The sequence below is a fragment of the Monomorium pharaonis genome, chromosome 11, assembly GCF_013373865.1.
Source record: "Monomorium pharaonis isolate MP-MQ-018 chromosome 11, ASM1337386v2, whole genome shotgun sequence".
NCBI classification, from domain to species: Eukaryota; Metazoa; Arthropoda; class Insecta; order Hymenoptera; family Formicidae; genus Monomorium; species Monomorium pharaonis.
In genome coordinates this window covers 7290413-7312501 of record NC_050477.1, presented here as the reverse complement: position 1 = coordinate 7312501, position 22089 = coordinate 7290413, and the positions used below count along the sequence as shown (strand labels likewise).

General features: G+C 50.8%; 1 protein-coding gene across 1 annotated transcript in view; it reads left to right on the top strand.

Moving 5' to 3' along the window:
* The window catches only part of LOC105836109, a 51455-nt gene that overhangs the window by 7592 nt on the left and 21774 nt on the right, over nt 1-22089 (top strand). Inside the window, exon 2 of the mRNA XM_012679923.3 lies at nt 1437-2918. Coding sequence (XP_012535377.1) covers nt 1695-2918 — 1224 coding nt within the window. The 5' untranslated portion in view covers nt 1437-1694. The remainder of the gene's footprint in view (nt 1-1436; nt 2919-22089) is intronic.

The window sequence follows — 22089 nt, the reverse complement described above, 5'->3', positions numbered from 1 at the left end:
CGCACGACCACGTTTATCCTTGATACGTACGTGATCTTGGATATACTTGCGGTGATCTCGAACACATCCCGTCGCCCTGCTGCACAAATTTATACTCGGGATACGAACGCGGACAATCGTCGCAGTTTTGTTTCGATTCCAAATAGAACAGTGAGAGATAGGAACGTTCGTCGGGGGGCGTGACATCGAGGGTGCCCGATGCGTGTCTAGGGGTGAGAATCGCATATGAAGGGTGGCTTCATATTTAGGTCGTTATATCTCATTATTTTCCGGCCCCACCGCCATGGCTTTGCTGCGGGAGGTTGAGAGCAATAACCGTTCGATCCTGCATCGGGGCGGTTTTTTTTTCTCTTTGAATGACACGCGGATGGTACACTATATTTCAGTCCGATATCGGTCATGCAGATATATGCAGGACGCAAAAATGGCCCACGCGCGAAAGGAAGGTCGCGGTGGCTAACCGGTTTTCCCGTGTTTAGGTACGCCGGTGTAAGCTGCTGGCTAATTGTGCCAGCGTCGTTGACTATCCTTAATGTCGCTCTTGCGAAAAGTCCCCATTTCTTCATACGCGATTAGAGTTGAAACGTGATATCCGTAAAGAAGCGCGAGGTTTCTACCTTAAGTGCGAGTAATGTGTACAAGTGAGAGAGTAATTGATCCTTCCCTTCCAAAGTTCATTCTTTGGACGTTGTTTATAATGGCAATATTTTAATTGTGCTCTTGAAAATTAAACAAAGTACGTGAATCGTTTGTCTTAAAAAAAGCAGCGAGACGCAATTGATCTAAGGACTGTTTCTACTAAAGCAAATTAACTTTAGCCATAATTACTTTCTAGAGTTTTTTCTAGTTTTAAGAATTAGAAAAAGATAGGAACAAGTTAAGCTGAAATTGAAGTTAATTTACATTGATGGAAACGGGCCTAACTGAGTTAAAAATGCAAACCAACCCTCCTGATTTAAGTGAAATTTCTTGCTTACGTTGCTTTTGAAATAAACGACCGAGTTCGCTGGATGTTAACGGAGTCTACGATTCCCCGATATACGAGCTTGGAATAGGCGAGAGAGAGAGAGAGAGAGAGAGAGAGAGAGAGAGAGAGAGAGAGAGAGAAGAGAGAGAGAGAGAGAGAGAGAGAGAATGCGATCGGATCGCTTAAAGCGGAGTTTTCACAGCGAGAGCATTGCGCGCGCGAGAGACTCCACGCCGCGCGTCTATTATCGGACAGAAGGTGGAAGGCGACGGGAGTCAATTTCCCGAGTGAATTTCTGCCGCGTATTATATCCCCGAGCAGCTATAATCTACCTCTCCCACTGACGATAGTCTCCACCCATCTCAAGCTAGTAGTCCATTAGCGGCGCCCCTCGCGCTTAAACGTTTCCGCCGCTTAATTGCGCATAGCTAATTTTCCTCGTCACATTTCGTCCCTCTTTTGTTTCCAGGGGCGCAGCATCACCTTGCCGTGGTCGTCGTCGCCATTCCCGAAGGAGAACGCCGAGGCGTTTCTCAGGTGGCATAAACCCGCGCAAGTGACTTATCTCGTACGGACTACTTCGTAGTGATACGAGTGATCGTGGATGATTTCTACGTGGTGTAATCTCTTGGTGTGATATCTCAAAGTGCGCTGGTCAATGTCAATGTGCCGTTCGCGAGCTAACGGTGAGCAGAACCCTGGTAGCGACACATAAACAACGCACAATATGGCTAGCGCGACGACGATGGGCCTACGTCGCAGAGCACCGGTGAACAGCTCGCCGACTCCCTCGGGCCAATCAATGTCCACGACGAGTACGTCGTCGTCGTCGTCATCGTCGTTGTCGTCGTCGAGCAAGCGTTCGAGGAGCGAGAACAACAACAGCCCGTCCCACGGCAATCTGAACTCGATGAACGGCGGCACTCGGGACGAGCCGCCGACGAAGAAGTCCCGCGGGACTTCGACGAGCGGAGGGAAGGGTAATAGCGCTTCCTGTCCCGCCTCCTCGTCCTCCATCTCGACAAGCACGAGTAGTATCTCAACCGATAGCCAGATCTCGAAGAGTCGTGGAACTTCCGTCTCGAGATCGGCCACTCAGACCAAGTCGTCGTCCACTTCGACGGCTGCCAGCACGACCTCCTCCTCGACAGCAAACGATATATCGAACGGTTCCGTGCTCTCGACTAGCTGGCCGACTAACACGTCGAACATGTCGGACGTGCCGTCGTACGCTTCCGTGACCGGGCTGGGCTTGACGGGCGGACAAACGGCCGGCCTGTGCGCCGGAAGCCTCGGCATGCCACCTACGCCGATTCCACCCTACATGTCGACCTCCATGGCGACCTTCGTCGGCAACGCCACGAACCTCGGCAAGAGCTCGTCTGTCTCGTACCTCGACATCTCCAACATGACCAGTGGTTCCTTGGCCGCCGCTTCCGGCGCCGCGAACTCGTTAAACGGCGGATACGCGACGGGCGGTACCGCCGCCGCCGCCGCCGCCGCGGTGGACGCGAAGACCGGAATGGCGATGTCCTATACGGGGATGTCATCGCCGAATATGAATGGCGGCGCGTATAGCGTGCAAAAGGGTCAACAGCAACAGGGCCCGAAGGGAGTCGACGGGGCCGCCCCGTCGTCGAGAAAGTTTCAAAACGACGGCATGTTCAACGCCTATCAGCCGTGGGTGATCAAGACGTATGGCGATCTGGCCAAGACCAAGACGATCACCATCAAGAAGTACGCGCGTATCCTGAGGACATTACGAGGCGAGGAGGTGAACAGCGCCGAGAACAGCAAGTTCCGCTTCTGGGTCAAGAGCAAGGGCTTCCACATCGGCCAGCCGGAAGGCTACGACGCGAAAGCGGCCGACAGGATTATCGGACGTCACGCCGTCACGAGTCCGGGTTTGGATCCGCCGCTCTACGTGCCCACGCAGCTGCCGCACAACAAGGTGAGTACGTCCAAGCGGATTAACCTGCCTCACGTGAGTGAGCGCGAGAGACGTGTCCCTCAGGTAGTAGTACAGTCGCTCCGGCGAGCGACCGAAAGGATTAAGTTAGCGAGCGGTTGCGGGAGGCATCGAGATATAATCTCCCGTCGATCGAGAAGTCGACGCGATTTAACCGATAAACGAAGCGCGACCGATAAGACTCGGCATCGGAATGCGTCGCGGTGGACTTTGCCCGTTTCTTGCCTCTGTCGAGCTCACTTAGCGTGAAGTATAGGAACTTGGATGAAATTAAGTGGATCTTTTTATGCCTCTCGACGTTTCACTTGCATCTCTGGCGCGAGTCTAGAAGTCCCAAGATTTACATATTAACGCATTAAACGTTTTTCCGGTATCACTTTCGAGCAATACCAGTTCTCTCAAGGAGAACGATCAGAAAGCTACGGTAACAATAATTTCACCACGCGCTAACCGTACGCGGGGGTACGGTAATAACGTCGCCACGAAATTGTCCTATATTCAACCCGTAAATTCTACTTTCTTATCCTTATTCCTGGAAAATTGACTTTCGAGCTTCTATCCACGCGGTTTGGTCGTTTTGCACGTGGCAAACCCCACTGTGTTAGAGGAGAACTTACCGCGGCCCACTGAAACGCGGGGTTTATTGGTCGGCGGGATTTATCTCTCCACGGCGAGCAGAAAAACCGCGAGAGATCTCGGGCGCGGCACGCTTAAGGAGTAAAAGAGAAGGAAAGAGGGAAAGAGATAGTAGAGACTGAAAGAGGGACGAGAGAAGATCTCGTCGTGTGCAGATAAGGCGGACGCTTAATTGCGTCTAATTATGTATATACGCGCGTGCAGCGGTGTGGCCGGTGGCTGACGCTGCCACCGCCGCCGCCTCTGCCGCCTCTGCCTCCACCCCCGTCTTGTCCGCCGACGCTCTTCGTCGGTGCAACGGCGCTTCGATCCAGTTTCCGGAGCTTTGCCAAGCCCGGAGCGAAAGAAAGAAAGAAAGAAAGAATGAAGGAGAGAGAAAGAAAAAGAGCGAGACCGTTTGCCATGGCGCCGTTTGCCTCTTCGGTCTTACCGGCAACACTTCCGCGATTTTCTATCCGCGATTTTCTGTCTGTGATTTTCTTCCCGCCGTGGAATTCGGCAAAACGAAACTCACGAGAGAGCCTCTCTCTTTCTCTCGCTTCGCCCTCGCGGGGCTTCATCGTACACGCTACTTTAAGGCCGTCCGATAACGTGTTAAATTACTCACGGCGAATCCGATTGGATGCACTAGGCGCGCACCGCCGCTGATTAAAGCCGTTGCCGCACGCTATAATACATCTAATAGCGGTTTAAAAAGGCGATGCAAACGCCTCTCGATTGACGAAACGCTTGTATTCTCCGAAACAATGCGACAGATTGTTTCGGAGGCCCTCCGTGATTCTCCGACTCGGCTTGTGTACCGTTGTGCCTTTACGTCGATTTGTGTACGACGGCCTTTAACGTGCGCCAGTGCGCACTGCTGCATCCAAGCCGAATTGCACAGCAGCACCACCACGTCATCGTGCACACCCTATCGAGCCCTGGCGCTAGATATTCCGGGAATATCCTGCGATTTACTCACGCCGGAATGTCTTGATTAAACTGGTCGTGAGATTACAGATAACCTCGGTAAACGGACCGATAATCTAATCTATGAAATTGATTTATATTTTTGGCGGATTCGGAAAATTCGAGGCACAGATTAGGCCGACACGACCGACGCTTTAAAAGGGCTCGCAGCTAATGAAATCAAAATTAAAAATTAAACCCAACGCGATAGAATTATAATTTTATCTCATATAATAACTGCTTACGGCGAGTTCTTGTAGCGCTTTGATAAATATATCCCCGAATTATTGAGAATCCTCGCAAAACGCTCGCTCTCCCGTCACTATCGTTTCCTCTATCAGAGCTCCGACGCCGTTATCACTCCGTATATCTGTGAGAGGTGTGTAGAACGGTAAGACGCTCTCTCGCGGCGTATACTTTTTCCCCCGTTGCTCAATTACATTTCACTCTATCGCGAGAGGCGGACGCTTTCACGGTACTGTCTAACGTGGCGTACACGTCACGTAACGCGACCACCAATCTCCACAAAAATCTGATATCGCGCCTCAAGTTTCTTCAATTCACCGGCGAGAGTACGGTCTTTATTTCATTCGATGCTCCGACATATCGATAAATCGCGACGAATCGGCGGGGATTTCGTTCGTTGGTATGCAAAGTCAAAATTCGTTCGAGTAGATTTTGGAATTACGATCATTTACTAAACCAGGGGAATCGAACAGTCGTCGTCTAATATTGCGACGCGTCCAGAAAATTAAACCGCGTTGATTTTTTTTTTTCGCGGAAAATCCGCAAACGCCCGTTAAACGGGAAAGGAAAGTAACTGTGCCAGATGTCTCTTTTTCTGCGTCCCATCTAAAAATTGCAGTTCTATTAGTTACACCTTATGGTTGCCGTTTGCGTGGTTCTGATGCGCGCGTCGCGGTGCCGTGGGATTCCGGGCGCCGAAGCGGCACTCTTTCTCACGGAAAAGGAAGAGCACGGCGGCGGCGGGCGCGCTTAGAATTCCGCCGCTCCGCTTCGCTCGCCCGCTCGCTCTCGGTTCGCCATCGATCGAGATTCACAGTTCCGGGTGGTCGGAGCAAAGAGGATCCATCCTCCCTCGTCCATCCCGCCCAGCGGCGGCGACGGCAGCGTCCACGGGATTTTGCGTGCCTCCGAGATTTTCCATCTCTCTTTCTTGTCTACCTCCCTCTCTCTCTCTCTCTCTCTCTCTCTCCCGCTCCATTTCCGTCCTTCGCCACGGCGTCCCGCAAAATATCACCCGCTCGCGACACTCATTTTTCACGGTTGACCGTCGTCGAGGGCCACGAGATAACAACGGCGGAGAGGAAAGGTTCGCCACCGCGATAACTCTCACGGGAGAGAGAGAAGCCCTTCCTCCTTTTCTGTTCCACTCGATCCCTCTTGCTCGCTCGCCTCGAGGGTGGCAGGAGAGTAGGTCTGGCCGGCTAGTCATTAGTCACTTTCCGAAGCAGAGGCACAGACAGGCCGCGGCTCTTCCTCCCGTTCGTCCTGCCTCGCTTCCTCCTGTTCCGCGCGTTTGCCTTTCTCCTCTCTCTCTCTCTCTCTCTCTCTTTCAACATCCTTTCTCGCTGTTTCGTCCCGCTCCGTGTACCATCTACCGCTCTCCTCTCTTCTCGGTCTCGCTACGTGATTCCGTGCCTTCCTCATGTCTCTCTCGCACCACAGTCTCTACACCGGCCACCCTTCCTTCCCTCCTCCGCACCCCGCCCCCGCTCGTCGACTCCGACTCCGAGACCCGAAGCGGTATAAGTCTCCCCTCTCGTCGGGTTCCGTCGGCTGTGGCTTCGAGACGTTCTCGCTTGCTCCCCTCATGGAGAGAAACGCCGCCGCCGCGCTCGTGTTCGCCTCCTCCTCCGGTGCTAAGCCTCTCGCGCGTCTATCTTGATTGAGAGGGAGCATTCCTCTCTCTCTCTCTCTCTCTCTCTCTCCTTGTCTTGCTGTATCGCTGTATCCTTGTCTTCCTCTCTCGTAACTAAGCCTAGAGAGGGAGAAGGAGTGTGAGAGAGAGAGAGAGAGAGAGAGGGATAGAAAGCGGACTAACCATGCCTACGGTGAATCTGACGAGGACGCAACGAGAGTGAGAGAGAGAGAGGTTGTCATTGATCGTCCCGACTGCGGCTTGCGAGCCGCTAAAGGTCCCGTACAAGCACGGGCCCGCCGGCGTGTAGTCGGAGCCATGTGTACGCGTGTGCAAGTGCATGTGTGCGTGAGCACACGTGCGTAAGCGTTCCGCCCGTCCGTCTGTCCGTCCGTCCGTCCGTCGTTCTCGTGCGTGCGGCGGAAACCTTTTTCTTCCTGCGCTACTCGAATTGCAGTGTTATTAGGTTGGCTTGTAACGATCAGACACGTAATATGCGTTGGAGAGTTGATACTTTATAAGAATGTGAAAAATGCAACAATCACGCGTCCGTATATCCTTCATAGATACGACTAGGCTAGTTATTCACGTCGCTCGTGTTCCATAGAAATTTTATTTAATTAAAAGGACAGACAAAGACGAAAGGATTTCGATATTATAAATTTATTATCACAAATTGTCTATTTTATGTTTAATGTGTAAAAGTATAAGGCTATCCTTTCGTGACATGTCATTGAATCCGATTAACTCTCTCTCTCTTTCCCCCTCTCTCTCTCTTTATAAAAGATCCTCTTGTCAAAGATAACGTTCTCGGCGTGAACGCAATAATCATACCACCTATACTACTGAACGCCAAACGTATGATACTGCTGACAACGGTATTTCCCCGGGAAAATTGCGAGCGCTCGGCGAGCAGTTTTTAATCAACGAGGGAACTGGGATATCCGGCTGGGATAGGTGGCGACGACGGATAAAGGAAAAAGACGGTCTGCGCGAGCGGAGGTTAACCAAGGCGATAATTCGTCGCTCCGATTTCGGGGGTTTGGCTCGGTTAACCGAAACCGTGGCTCCGAGGGCGTGCGCCGCGACCCTTAGCCAATAAAACAGTTGACCTCCTCGACTCGGGAGGAGAGAGTAGCAAGGCGGAACGAGTAAAACGACGAGGCCCTCTGCATTTTTGGCGATCGCCGCGAATTCTTCGCTAATGGTCCTCCCGCCTCCCCGTTTTTCGCTTCATCCTCTTTTTCACCCCGCTCGCGATGGTTTTCGACCGGCTGCGAATATTATAGGCCGCCATTGATGAGGCCGCGTAAATAAAGTGCGATCGATCGTCATTGCAACCTGACACCGAGATCACGTGACGTTCTACACGGAGGAAGAGTCGGAAAACTCGCGGGTATAAAAATTTACTTCATCTTTACAATGAAAGCTCACTCATTCGGTATTATCTCATTCAATTTCGTTACTTTCTCATCGATCTTAATCAGCGTATATTTCCTATGAGATACAATCAACTAGAAGAGTTTGCTCTCTAAAGGAACATCTATAAAAAATCTTCGAGTGCAGATTGTAGACGTTACTATAATATTATGTCACACAAACCACGTGCGATCGCACGATTATCGAAACGAGGAAAAAAAAAAGAAGAAGGAAAGAGGTACATCCGCCGGAGTCGCTTTTCGTAACGATACTCGATGCTGATATATTCTCCACGTAGGATCCTGCGATACGCGCGCCCTTCGACAGCCCTTAGCGCGACCCAGCAGCGCTTGATTATTATCACCACCCCTGCCTCGATAATGAAAGTATGTGCGCGCGCGCGCGCGCGCCCGCGCACGTGCATGCGCACATACGTGTGCGTGTGCGTGGTTATTGGTGTTGTTGTCGAGAGCGCCGGGGTTCGCCGCCTGGTTGCATTCGGGCACCGGCGGCGGACGGGATCCGATGGGAAGAACCGGGCGGCGGCGCGAAGAGAGATGGGGAAGGGCGGGGAGAGGGGAGACTACAACGAGGGTGGCTTCGAGGCGTATACGCCGTGTCTCGGCCCCGCTGAGTCACGCACTAAAGAGAAACGCGTGAGGTCTCCGTCAGGGACGAACGGAGGGTTCCGGACGACGACGACGACGACGATGACGACGACAACGACCACGAGAGCTTCGTGCAGGAATCTTTATTTTTAGCGTGTGCGCCCGTCCGGGCGACCGGCACCCGCGTGCTCGATTCCCGAAAAACAGAACTTTTTAAAATTATACCTTACTCTGCTACAACGCGCACGCACAAAGAGAATGAAGAAGGAGAGTTAATTCCTTCATTAACTCGCAAAATAAATGTAGTAGATTTTCTAAAAAAAAATTTTTTTTTGCAATAGACACGAGCGTAAAAATGTGACAATATTTTCACGATATGTTATTCGCATGTTGTTTTCGATAGTGTGACGATAGATTGCCACACGTTACAAAAATGAAATTGTAAAATGGGGACGTATTTTTCCGCGCAGTTACTGAAATTAAGATAACTGTATTTTTCGACGCGCTTTTTATTATTAAAGCGATATCCTAATTCTCGGCATACGATTCTCCCTAAAGCCCGGAGATGCAAATGAGTCTAATGAAGTTAGATTACCGTTGCGCCGTATTTCATGCACACATACACACGCGCTCGCGATGTTCTTCGCAGCACGACGGAACTCGAGCCATTGCGCAAGCAGAATTTTATTTATAAAATCCGCACGAGAGAGAGAGAGAGAGAGAGAGAGAGGAGAGAGAGAAAGAGAAATGGGGGAGGCACGACTTATGGAGAGGCTAGGCCATGTCTACAGCGTTATCTCGACTGTAATGTTGAGTAAAGATTGTTATCGCTGTTATCTCCGTATCGATAACCAAAGTGCACGCTCTTCGTTCGTGTGCTTGAGCTAATACCACGAGATTAACCCCTTCGTTACACCGAACGCGCATATTCGTCCAGCTAGAATTGAGAGCCGCCGATTTGCCACATTGTTATGTAATGCGTACGTTCGTCTCTCGATTTATTTCAAGCACCCCTTCGACCAGATTCGAATTTTGCGGTGCAATTTCCACAAATCCAAGTATAAAATAAATCTACGAATTCGACTCTGAATATTTGTCCGAGGAATTTTCTATCGCGTTAAAATGGAACCTCGATTTCTCTAAAAACAAATGTCTAACCGCTAAAATAAAGAAGCGTTTCAACTGTGATTTGTTTGTTAGCGTTACAAGGAATGAGATTTGGCACAGAGTATCGAGAATATGCTAAGCCTCGTTATTCTTTTAAAGAGATTAAAATGTACGATTGTAAAAGGGTTAACATACGGCGTCGTTGTATTTGGAAGGGGGGGGGGGGGAACCCGAGAGGAGCGCGAGAGTCCAGGGAGGGATGAATTGTTTCGTCGCGGCACAATCTGCGAAGAAAGCGGAACGACGCGAAATTCGCCGGGCATTGAAACAAACTCGTTGTACCGGGTATACGGATAGGACGAACGGTGTGGATGCGGCGGAGCAGCCACGGTAGCGTGAAATACGACGCTGCAACCTGGATTTCCGGGCCTTAACTCGGTACGCTTACGGTGTAAATGAACTAACAGAAGCGGAGTTTCTCGTTCATCCCCGGAATACCGCTAGGAATGCATATCCTCCGCTTGAAAAATTAACGGACGTCTACAAGATGACACCTCGCACCGCGTTAAAGTACTATTCTAAAATAATTTTTCCTTTCACAACTCTAACATTCCACGCGTTAAGTCGTCATTTATACAGAATTGTTCGATGACAGATTGATGACAAAAATAAGATTTCGAATAATTTCTTTTTTGTTAACAAGAATATTGAGGGACAAGATGTATTTGACAATGCGTGGAATTTTACTTTCAGAATGTTATTAGAAGAAAAGGTGATAAAACGCGACACGGAAACGTGAGACATGCTTAAGTCTCGTTTACAATGGGTCGTTGGTCGTAAGAAAATTTAACCAATCATGTTTGCTTATTCTTCTCTAAGATCAACCGTGATTGGCTAGATTTCTTACGACCAACGACTAACGACTCATTGTCGACAGACGGGGCATTAAAGTTTCCTCGCGTAACGCGCAGCGTCGATCCCGTACCGTACGCGCCAATTGGATTCGCGTCGGATCTATCCGCTAAATTTCCGCCTCGTTTCGTCCCGACGCGTTCCCATCGGCGGGGAGCCTGCGGGGCGCGCATCCGTTAGAACCGCGGCCGGAATGCCTCCGGTAGCGGGACGAATTTCGCCGTTGCGACGAGATTCTGCCGATGGCACGCATACCGGCCGACATACAGGCTCGCTGTTCATGCGCCGGTTACGCGGAACGAAAGCGCGCGGGGATCGAGAGCGCGCGTATACGCGCCGCGTTGCGCCGAGAAGCCGGGGGCCGGCTGAACGTTCTGGGCGGCTGAGTTCTGGGGTCCCAGCCGGCCCCCGGTTCTGGCCCCCCCCTCGCACGCTCGCACACTCCGGCGGCTATAACGCGCGGCACGTAACCGCGGCCGGCGGCAATTAGTAGCGGGCCGCCGAGGGAGCCTCGGCCTTTTTCCCCCAACCTGCTCGCCTCCGCCCGTCGCCCCGTTCTATCTTTTTCTCTCTTTTCCCTCTGTATCTCCCTTGCTCTCCCCCGATCTATCTATCTTGCTCCCTCTCTATCGCGCTTTATCTCACGTTCCGCCCGTTCGCCGGCGCGGCGTCCCGCTTGCACGTCCGCGCTTTAGCATCCACACCGCCGCGCTTCTCTCCTTCCTCTTCCTCTTTCCGCCCGCGGCGTATCCCATCGCTCTTCGCCGGTACATCCCTCCTCCGGTCCCACTTCTCCTCTCTTTCTCTCCGGCCGGCTCTCCCGCGGCGCGTTTTCGCTCGCTCATGTATACGGTATTCGGATACCCTCTCTCTCTCTCTCTCTTTGTCTCTATCTCTCCTCGTCGTTCTCTACGTAGTTGTTCTCATTCGCTCGCTCGCGTGCGCGATCGGTTTGCACGTCGAAGAGAAAGGGAGACGGGGAGTATCGGCGAAAAAGCAACGGAGGTGGTTCGGGAGCAGGAGAGGCGGAGGAAGAACGATGGAGAAAGGGAGAAAAAGAGATGGGGAAATTGCGCGTGTCGGATAAAGAGGGAAGCGGGCGCGAGACAGGGACGAACCGGGGCTGTGCGGTGGCACAAAAAGAGGCGTAGCGGGAAGAGAAAAAAAGAACGAGGGAGAGAGAGAGAGAGAGAGAGAGACCGCCGCGTGGCGAAAGGGAAGAAAAGAAAACGGTAAGCGGACGAAAGCGTGGGACGAAGAGGGAAATGTAGGGAAAAGTGGCAGGAGAGAAAGAGAGAGAGAGAGAGAGAGAGAAAAAAGAGAAAGAGAGGGACGGAGAGAAAAAAGGGAAAGAGAGAGGTCCGGGGTGGAAGCCGCAGGCTTTTTGTCCCGCCACCGCCACAGCCACCCGACAAAAATAGACTCCATGTCCCTCGGTTCGTCTGTGCAACGACGTGCGACGCGGAGAACCTTCCGTCCTTCTCTTCTCGTTCGTTCCGGGCGCGAACATCAACGGGTGCCTTCCGTCCTCTTTCTCCCTTCTTCTTTTACTCTTCTCTTTTTCCACTCTTCTCACTCTCATTTCTCGCTCCCTCTCGCTCACTTTTCCCTGAGGAGCCGTATTCTACGATCTTCTCCCGTCGCTGATGTCTCGAGAGAAGAGACCGAAGCCAAAAGCGCGCGCCAGAGAGAGAGACTGTTGGAGTTAGGGTGGCCGGAGATATGAGACCGATAGAGCACGCCTTGATGATCCTTATCTACCGTAGGCGGCCTGACACCCGATGATGTGGACGTGGGCGCTTTAGGTGCTTAGAGCGACGTAGGCCAGGAGTCGAGTCGGTGGGGAGTTCGAGACAGAGCGATCCCTCCCCGTTCTCGCCGACCGATATACCCATCCGATAACCCGGCAGCGCGGCAAATCGCGATACGTATCGACCCCTTTCCAACGAGCGCGCGCGCCCGACTCCCTTCACTACAAATAAGCTCCCGAACTACTTACCCGTACTCGCGGTCCCATCCGAGAACCGCCGCGCGGAGAGGAATGAGGATCGCTGCTCCCCGTGGGATACTCTGAATTTGCCGTATCGCTTGCGATACCTACCACTGAGATTATCTTTCTCTCTCTCTCTCTCTCTCTCTCTCTCTCTCTCTCCGCGGAATCGATGGGTGCCCTTCAGAATTTCGAGGAATGACGTGATTTCGAAAGATTATCGCGCGAATTATAGCGGATTCGGAAAAGGAGGAAGGAGGAAGAGAAGAGTTGGACGAGTTGGACGTTTAAAGAGATTTATCGACAATTGCACAGCTCACTTGTAAAAAACATTTGTTTATGACTACATTTAATTTTATATTAATATGAAATAATGTTGCATTTACTTATTGTAATTATTCTATATGCTTTGTGAGAAAAATCTATAAACCTGACAAAATAGATGTAATTATTGTTCTTACATCAATTATCAAAAATATATTGATCGTGTACACATTGTTCACTATCTTGCTTTTAATAACCGTGAGATTATGTTTTATAAAAACGTCTCAGAGTTTATATTTTAAAGACTGCTTGTATCACGCACGGAACAGATTACATTAGTCTAATCACTTTAGAGCAGTGATTTGATATTTGTATTCATCTTTTTAGTGCTCCATAAACCGTTTTCAAAATTTAAAACATTCGTCGAGTGTTGATATAAATGAATATTATTATGATATAAACGAATGTTATTTAAAGTAACGCATCAGAGTAACACATTAAAAAGGAAACGCTCTTTTTACGTCAAAAATTGTGTGTCAATCATTTCAATTAATATTTAACACGTTCCGTATCGCGAGGTCACAAATATTTCCGAAGAATTTCAAGAGTTGCCTTCTACTTCTCAAGCAGTACCTTTTTTATTTTTACATCGCAAAATATCACATCTTTCATATCGCAGGTATTATTGTCGCGATGATCAAGTCTCTTCCTCGATGTCGCGCGATTGTTCGAATCCCCGAGGCGACCGGCCTTTCGAGTCGACGAGTCAGTACGAAGGCTCACTAGAGCATCCGGCACACGTTTTCCCGGCTCCCCGGGGACGGCGATCGTCGGAACCGAAGTGAATGCAGCGTACGGGAAAGACGAGAACGGCGAGAGCGAGCGAGCGAGCGAGCGAGCGAGCGTAGCATGCGACAGAGAGAAAGAGAGAGAGAGAAAGAGAGAGAGAAACGAGCTCTCGAGTGAAACTCCTCGCACCCGGTATCCGGTATCCACGGCCAATTAGCCGTGCCTCTCTTACCACTTCGGCGTTTCTGTTACTTTCTTTGTTATCCGCCGCTATAAACACCACCGAGGGTGCTTCACGGTGTGCACGCTGTACCAATTTATGGGCCGTGGCTACCGGAAGCGTAGACCGGCTTCTCTCGAAAGTGATACTGTCATCTCTTCATCGAGGCTTCGTCGAAGGTTCGTTAAACGTTCTATATTTCGAACCTTTCAGCTTACCGTGCAACGCGAAAACTGAGTTTCCAGCGTGCATCTCACGCCGGAAGACATACGATGCAAAAATAAAGCGCGTCATTTTTAGAAAATGAAAGAATCGGAAAATATTTAATGTGCAATTCGGAGCTCGTCCGTCTTAACGTCTTCTTTTAGAACGTTACGGAAAAACGCAATCCGAGACGTTATGTCATACTGAGATACGTTTGCGCGAAAGCCGCATATACGTATACGTACGTAAATATTTTATTGCTCGCGCACACTTTAGACGCCGTTCTTCGACGTAACTTCGAAATCTCTATTTATGGAGCGTCCGACTGCGGCCGCTCCATATGGCGACACACACCGCCGCACCGCGCCGTTGGTACGTTCCGACATAATAGGAGAGCTCGAAACGGCGTAAACCGTCGATCGAAGAGGCTTGCCTAATCCCATCGTGAAGTCCCCGAATCATCGGCCCGGTCTCCGACGATAGAACGTATTAGGTCCACGCGGACCCACGAGACCCCGGGATCGTCGGCTTTTTGGAAAAGAGGTGGCGGACCGTTTATGTGCCGAGGATGGATTCCGGGTACTCTCATTGATCGTGGTCAACTGGAGGTCCATTGTGTTCCCTCTCGGCCGCGTGGATTTTCGGCAAATGCCGTCGCCCTTTCCCCCCTTCCCCCTCCGTTTCCTGCCCGACCGGCAGTTTGTTTTGTCAGCCTGCACGTGACCGGCCCGGGGTATTAGGATTCTAGCTGGGTTCGCGCCGCCGATTGGCCCCCGGTCGTCGCCGTTGCTCTCTTCATTAAGGCAAGTAAATCGGTGTCTTTCGAATCTTCGCCCGGCCTGCTTTGCGTAGCGCGCGTCGCGTCCGGAATACATTGAAAGGCTTGCGAAATGCCAGGCCGGCCAATCGGTCCCGGCAGTTTCCGCAGGCCGCAAATCCTGTCGTCGAACGGGTGCGAACGTGTGCGTAGGCGAGCGCTACGCGTGCTTGCTCCGTCGAACTAATCACTCGAGCGGTGCAATTAACCGCGCGTTTATGGATCGGGTTCCGCAATAAAACGCACCGCTCGAAAATTACGGCCGGACCCGTAATCGCGATCACTCCGCCACGCGCGATTATCCCCACGTCGAATTTGCGTGATTGTTTTTTTCGTACGTTTACGTGGGAACGCGTTTTTATAAATAAAAAAAATAAAAATAAAAAAAACTCGAGTTTTCACGCCTGTCGGGGCGATCGACTAAAATCGCTTCTTCTTCTTCTTCGCGATAGGACTATCATTGGCTCCCTTTCTCCCGATAATCAAATCGATACTCGATAACACCTTATTCGACACTTTCATGACGCAAGAGAGCGTCGTCTACCTATAAAAGCGTTATCGCGCGCTAGACGGCCTGCAATACGTATAAACGATAAACGCGCGGGTAGTTATCGGGCCCGAATGTGCAGTTCTCGTCGCCGTCGTCGCCGTCGTCGTCGCTGCCGCCCGGAATTATCTCCCTCGACAGCGATATCGATTGTCCCGTCAGATAGCGCGCCGCGTGAGTCGGCACTTCGTCGTTCCGCTTCTTTCCTTTTTGATCCGCCGGCGGGATAAGCGCGGCGGGGCCGAGCCGGGCCGGGCCGGGCCGGGCCGTTCCGTTCCGGACGGACGGTCTCACCATCGCGGCGACATGATCGATTTTCACGCCGCGAAGCGAGAGACCGCTCCCGGCGAGATATTATTCCTTCCTCGGCCGTGTTGCGGCGACGAACCCGCGATCGATACGCCCGCCGCGATCTGTCGCCGCGGTACGAAACGGAGCGCGCCTTCCCGGCGCGCCGCAATTTTCTTCGACTATTTAACCGACCGCGACGAACTTTCTTCGAATTCTCGGGACGTACGCGGCGCGGAGTGAAGCGGAGGAGAGCAGCGGCGGCAGCAGCAACAGCAGCAGCAGCAGCAGCCGCCGCCGGCTGGTACTTGGCCCGCCTCTCGTTTCGCTCGTTTTCTTTTGCAGCCAGCGTGAAACGAGCGAAAACTCGCCGCGCCACACAGAGTCACGCAGCTGGGCGATTTTCAACGAGTCTACTACGGCCATCGTAATCTGTTGTCGAGAAAACACTTTGTCCCCAAAATGTTACTTATTCGAAGCACCCTGAGAAAGTATCGAGTTATTTCCGAAGCCGGCGTTTTATTTTGCTTCTAAAAAACGTTAGAAATATACTGCAGTTTTGTTTTCGTATTCGTGGCTCGAGAATATAGTTACCGGGGGATGTTTTTTCAGCGTCGGAAAAATGAAGCTCGCGTCACAGCAAATTTTTTTATTAATCCGAAATCCATAATCTGCCTTTCATTCGAAAGTTCCAAAATTTAATTTGCACAATAGAAACAAATTATAACTTATACGAGATATGAAGATTTTTATAATGCATGCTTTTTGGAGAAGTAAAACTTCTCTCCGCTATGGCGGTTCATATGCAGGCTGTAATTAATTTCAATGAAATTCAAGAACAGTATATTCAAATTTCTTTATTAATTAATTGTACAGAACAACAGAACGCAAAATTGTCGAAATACAATAATTGTCGTGTATATCTCATTACAAGAAGTATCTAATCGTCGAATGTCTACAGAATTTTCATTAGTCTGTTATAAAGATTGCGATTGTATTTTAAAGCTTTGCTTTTTCTTAAAAATTATAGATAAAATATATTACTTTCTTAATAAATTAAAACGCAGAGTATGCGCGTTTTTTATCGTGATGTATAATTAAGGTTATACAAAAGATATTACTAATATTGTTCATCGAAATCAGTTTGTCGAAGAACCAACCTGAAATTTTAAAGATCAAGATATTTTTCTAAAGCGGATTGTTTGTTAAAATTTGCTCAAGCGTACCAGTTTGGAAGCGTAGTCGTCGTAGAGTGAAATGACATACATGGAAAGTTAAACATATTCGCACATACAATAATTAATATACTGCTAATTAATACATATTGCGTCCGCTGATTAAATACATGTATCGTCATACACGTACATTTCGGAGCTTTGTGTTGGTAGATGGGATTTCGTTTCATCATTTGCGAATTAATAAGCAGAAGAAATTACTAATTAAATGCAGCGATACTTGTGCCGGATCTCGGGAAACGATTTCTGCGACCGGTCTCTCGTCGTTATTCACGCCGGTGGCGCTTCCGTTCCATTCGATTCACCACCGGCGAGTTCGCGCGAACGAGTTCCACGTAGGGCGACGGGACCATCGATTTCCAGGCGGCGTCCCACGGTGGCGGTGGCCGTGGCGATGGTGGCGGCGGCGGCGGTGGCGGCGGCAGCGGTGGCGGCGGCGGCGGCGGCGACGGCTGCGGCGGTTCGTGGCGCCCTGAAAGAAGTCGGAACACGGACATTTAAATCTAAAAACGGTTGGCCAAAACTCCCGACCCCGGGGTAATTGGAGGGTCGCGGAATTTGTTGCTTCGCCGACGTAGTTTGAGGGAGGAAGGGAACGAGAACGGTGAAGGGAGGAAGGAGGGAGAGCGGAGGGACGCTAAAATACGAGCGCCGGTTAAACGCGGGCGGGCAGGCAGGTAGGAAAGCCGAAAGAGAGCGAGAGAAAGAGCGCGTGCGTGTTGTGTGTATCCCTGTACGCGCGTGAAGAGAGAGAGAGAGAGAAAGAGAAAGAGAAAAAAAGAGTGCGAGAGAGAGAGAGAGAGGGGAGGGGGGAGGCAATGCGAGGAAAAGGAAAACGACAGAAAAAAGAGCAAGAGAGGGACAAGTGGCCGACGCGATGAGGAATCGCAGAGCGTTTGCGGAGTGAGAGCGTACTTGGGTAAAACGGGCGCGCCGCAAATCCGCCCGCGTATAAACGAGTTAGAGCGCGGAATCGTCGTCGGTGACGGTGACGACGACGACGCCGACGACGACGACGACGACAACGGCGGCGGCGGCCGGGATAAAGAGCAACGGAATGGAAGAGAACAACAGAGAGATAGAGCGAGAGAGAGAGAAAGAGAGAGAGAAGGAAAGAGACGAAAGGACGGGAAGCGTATGCACGTACTGAGCAACCGGCTGCGCGTCTAGGAAGGCCCAGTACTGTACCGGCTATCCACGGTCCGAGGCGCAGCAGCAGCAGCAGCAGTAGCAACACGGAACGCGCAGGAAGAAGGAAAAGCGAGAGAATGCCCTCTCGCGCTATCCAGCTTATAGGACAGAGACAGCGAGACGTAATAGGTCGTAGACGCGGAGGTTTGCGTGTAATTGGATTCATCCCCTCGGCGCTAAACGCGTCCCACGTTCTTCCGCCCTCGTTCTCTCCCCTCTCCCCTCTACCGTTCCTGTTGCTGAAGCCCTAGGTGCGAACCGCGCCGCTGTCGTCCTTCACCCCCAACGACGACAACGTCGTTTCCACCCTCTCCGCCTCGTCCGCCTCTCGACCGAATTAACCCCGCGCTATCGCGAGACAGACGACACGAGGGGAAGGGGGTGGGGGGTGGGGGGAGGAGGAGGGGACGGCAGGCGCAAAAGCCTCTCCGCCGTCGCCTTCGCTCTTATCTTCTTAACTTTTCCGCGGTCGCGCCCGCCGGCGTCCCTCGGCGGCTTTCCCTGTTCTCCGCCCCGCGCACGTTCCGTCGTGTCTACTTTAACGTGCGAAATTTCCAACTTCCGCCGCCACGGCGGGTCGTAAAACTCACGGTAGCCGCGGGAGCCCGGTTCTAAGCAAAGCGCTGGAGGGAAAGAGAGGGAAAAATTAAGCGCGACGGAGAAAGGAACATCGCGTGCGAGCGAGCGAGTGAGCTCGTAGCAAGAATAGGGCTTCGTGGCGCGTGGTGTGTGAAAGAAACAAAGCGGGCGCGTGTGTGTGAGCGCATTGCGTGCTCTTTAGAGTGTCTACACTCGGCGCCGAACCGGGGCGGATGTAAAAGGTTATATAGCGCCCGACCCACCTTGGAACCGCTCGTGGCCGTTCCTCAACGTGAACGCGGGACGCGCCGATCCGTGAATGATGTTGGAACGTTGTATTTAAAGGATCATTTTGGGGTCCAGTGAACCCCGAAGTTGGGCACGAGCGAGTTTCCACGTCGCTCGTTCTTCATAGATCGCGATATTCATTATCTCACTCAATGATATTTCAACTCTACAATATACCAGTTGAAAGTTATCGAAATTTTTAAAAGCTGCAGGTTTGTTAGAGATATATTTTTCTTTCCTACTCAACGATAAAAAATTTTGGTCATGATTACCAGAACTTTGATCCTAAAATCAATTCTAAAGAAGAAAACAATGAAAAATTTTGCTTATATAGCGAAAATGATTTTATTTTGCTGTAGGTCTAGGTAAATAAATTTTAAATAAGCGGATCCAACAAACTTTTACACATATATTTATTAATAAATCTAAAAAAATTGATCTAATTTCTAATGCCATGTCAAATTTGCAAATATAAGTATGCAATTTTACGTAAGAAACAACAGCAAACAAAAAAATAAATTTTAAACCAATAATAGAAATATGTTCAAATTTTGCACAGATACTCAAACATTATAATAGAACAATTTGTAAAGTTTATAAATTTTTGGATATATATTTGAGATATGTGACACATACATCCTTAATCCGCCAGCTGCGAGAAACGACACATTAATGATGAATATTTTCTTTTTACGCGTTTTACGCGTACACCACACGATTGCGACTAAGTCGAGCAAGTCAGAGAGAATGGCTAAAACACTTCACTAAGAGAACCCGATAATGATTATCGAAATTTCGAAATCCGAGAATCGGCGGATGAAGCATAATTAATCTTAATCACGGAGAATATTTTCTGGCCGGACGTTGCACAAGTCGAGCGAAGTAAAAACGATGTTTGCCTATAGTTTGTTGCACCCCGGAGCGAACTTCTAAATATATTCGAGTACCCGTATGCCCCTCGATTTCTATTGTAAAACGCCGCCGGATCTGCAGTCGACGGCAACGGGAGAGTCCCTTTTTGAAATCCGAACCGGCGCTGAGACCGATCAGTCTAAACGCTTTCCAAACGATCGATTCGGGTGAAACGGGCGGTACGTGATTCTCGGGTGGTACACCGGGTATAATCATCCTTCCGTTCGCGGGACCATTCTCAGTGGCTCTGGGCTTTTAGTGGGCCGCGATCGGCCAGCTGGTATGTTCGTTGATTCACCGATACGGGAAAGCTAAACCGGGGAAAGAGCCTGGCGTGGTGATACAAAGGGAAAAGGGGTTGTGAAGGGGAGAAAGAGAGAGAGAGAGAGCGAGAGATAAAAAGACACCATTTAACGAAGAGAGACGGTTGATGAGAAAGGGAAAGAAAGAGAGAGAAACGAGAGATGGAGAGTGAAACACGAAATTCAGAGCTCGGCTCCTGAAACGGCATGGCTCTGCCCGGTTTGGCTTGGCCCGGCTCGGGCCTCGTACTCGACCCTGCCTGGCCTACAGCGTCTCCTCCTCCTCCTCCTCCTCCTCCTCGTCCTCCTCGTCCTCCTCCCCCTTGCCCCTTTGCCGCCTCCTCTTCTGCAATTTCCAACTCCTCTTCCTTCTCTCTCGCCAGAATGCCGAACGCGAACGTCTGGTTAATGAGGCGCACGCACACACGCTCGCGCGCACGCGCAGCGTGCCTCGTCGCCGTTTCCCCTCGTCGCCCCGTCGTCCCCCCCCGCCTTGCCGCCGGTCTCCCTTCTTCCTCCGACATTACCCTCCGCCTCTAACGCCCGCTTCTTTCTCCGTCGCCGCCGCCGCCGCCGCGGCCTCAAACACAATGCGCCACGTCGCGCTGCCTAGGCGTCACGGTAATGACATACTCCCACATGCATGCGCGCCATCCGATATCGCACCATCTACTAGTAGTGGCAGCGGCAACGGCGGCGGCGGCGGCGGCGGCGACAGCATCCGCGGTAGCAGCTGCAGCCGGCTGCCGCCGCCAGGAAGCTACGCCGCGAATGAGCGAGCGACGCGGCGAGAGCGAGAGCGCGCGGTGATTGATCGCGCGCCGCAAAATCGCGCGCGCGGCTATCGTCGCACACAGCCGCCGACACCTGCGCGACTGACACCGCGGTAGGACGTCGCGATTTTTCTGCTTCCTTTTTTCCTTTCCCCGCCGAGAATTTCTAGATCTCCGATTTGGTTGTTTTATATTATAACGCGATGAATACAATTACCTGTACCGACTTCGCCGAATTGCTAAGTAGAACGCACGTAGTTCATCGCACATTCGAGCGGTAGACCTGATTAGATTTCGTCGTGCTCTGAATACTGGACGGAAAACTTATACACGGAGAAACCGGGATATTTTTTTTCTCTGCTAAATTTAGAAAGAGCAAGTTCCGCAAGGTTTCGGTGTAAACAATTCGTTAGTCAGGAACGTGCGCCGGAAGCGCCTCGCGGTGTTCTTCGCGACTCTACGCACTCCACTGTATCCATACGTTGACGCGCGTCATCGAAATATCTCCCTCGCTAAAACGGGACTTCTCCGACGTAGAAAATAAGCCCGTGGCTGAAAACGAAAGCGGCTCGTCGGGCTCGGTGGCACTTTCGGCCACTTAATAATCACGGCTGGTTTTCGAAACGAGTCGGTCTTGAAGAGAACGTTGAAAAATCCGCGAAGAGAGACACCTCGGTCTACCGATGCTCACCCGGGTGCAGGTCGATACAGGCCCGATATTGCTGGATTCGCTGGAGGGGCCGATATTCCTGTGCTATCAGATATCGTGGTACCTAGCAACAGCTAGCACGCCGGTGACGGCGACGACGCTGGAGCGGCATCGATGCAGGCTGTTCGAGACCAGGAAGCTTATTCCATGGACCGTCCCTAATACGCCTGAACTTAACGATGAAACAATCAAGATCGAATCGTCTCGCAGAAACAAATAGCCGTGATCTCGCCTTCCTCAAATAATCCTGAAATTAGCGCCTCCGGCGCTTAGATTGAGTGTTTTTTTTTTCCCAAGATTATTCTTTTCCGAACTCTATTTTTGTGCTTTAATTGTACGTTAGTGATTTTAATGCCCGTATACATAATCAGATTTTATTCAAAGCTCCTTAAGTTTATCAGATGCTCTATGGATCACTTTATTGAATGAAAGTCATATAGAGATAAATTAAAATTAAAAAGACCTTGGAATGTTAGGAACGATTATGAATGCAGGGATAACTTTCAGATCTAGGTTCTAACTAGTGAACGAAG